We start from the raw sequence: 1,106 nt of genomic DNA on the forward strand, positions 1-1,106 counted from the left end.
TTATAAAAAACCAGCAATGACAGGATGTGTGGCGTACTGGCAGATGCTATTGACCAAATACGACATCACCTACATAACCAAAAAGGCTATCAAGGGTAGCGCTATTGCATAATATTTGGCGGATAAAGCTATGGAAGATTACCAGCCTATGGATTTTGACTTCCCGGATAAGGATATTGACTTAATAAGCCAAGAAGAAGAAAATCATGAAGGTTAGACGATGTTGTTTGATGGGGCAGTCAATGTGTGGGGACACAGAATAGGGGTCGTACTTATGTCGCCGAAAGGGAAACATTATCTGGTCATAGCTAAGCTTACTTTTACATGCACCAATAACATAACAGAGTACGAAGCATGTATATTGGGTTTGAAGGCTGCCATAGACCAGGGGATCAAGGAATTAGCTGTGAAGGGAGACTCAACTCTAGTTATTCACCAATTGACCAGAGAATGGGAAACCCAGGATTCCAAACTAGTGCCATATCAAGAGTACATTCAGGAGATGATTAAAGAATTTGACAATATCAGTTTCTCCCACCTGCCAAGGGAAAACAACTTGATTCCTAATGCATTAGCCACTCTAGCGGCTTTGTTTAAAGTGGAACCAAGAATGGAGATTGAGCTGATGTGGATCAGAGTACAGTCAGAACCCGCTCACTTTGTAGTGATAGAGGAGGTTGACAGGGAACCATGGTTCCATGATATTAGGACATACATTCAGAAAAATGAGTATCTCAAGGGAGCGACCAATAATGATCAAAAGACAATTAGGTGGCTATCCATGGGATTTATCTTGGATGGAGAAGTGTTGTACAAGAGGAATCACGATATGACTCTCCTACAATGTGTAAAGGTGCAAAAGGCATGAAAAATCATGCATGAAGTCCACGAATGATTCTGTGGTACTCATGTCGGGGGTCATTCATTGGCTTAGAAAATCCTTAGAAGTGGATATTATTGGATGACCATGGAAAGGGATTGCATTGAATATGCCCTAAAGTGCCATAAATGTTAGATTTACAGAAACCATATACAAGTCCCATTAGCCCAACTCCACGTTTTATCCACGCCTTGGCTCTTTTCAGCATAGCGCATGGACGTGATTG

General features: G+C 41.5%; 1 protein-coding gene across 1 annotated transcript; it reads left to right on the plus strand.

Moving 5' to 3' along the window:
• Nucleotides 1-220: 220 nt before the first annotated feature.
• Nucleotides 221-868, plus strand: LOC131167626 (uncharacterized). Its single transcript, XM_058126420.1, has one exon. The coding sequence runs from the start codon at nucleotides 221-223 to the stop codon at nucleotides 866-868; it is 648 nt and encodes a 215-aa protein (XP_057982403.1).
• The last annotated feature ends 238 nt before the right edge of the window (nucleotides 869-1,106 follow it).

This window comes from Malania oleifera, chromosome 11, assembly GCF_029873635.1.
Source record: "Malania oleifera isolate guangnan ecotype guangnan chromosome 11, ASM2987363v1, whole genome shotgun sequence".
Classification (NCBI taxonomy): domain Eukaryota; kingdom Viridiplantae; phylum Streptophyta; class Magnoliopsida; order Santalales; family Ximeniaceae; genus Malania; species Malania oleifera.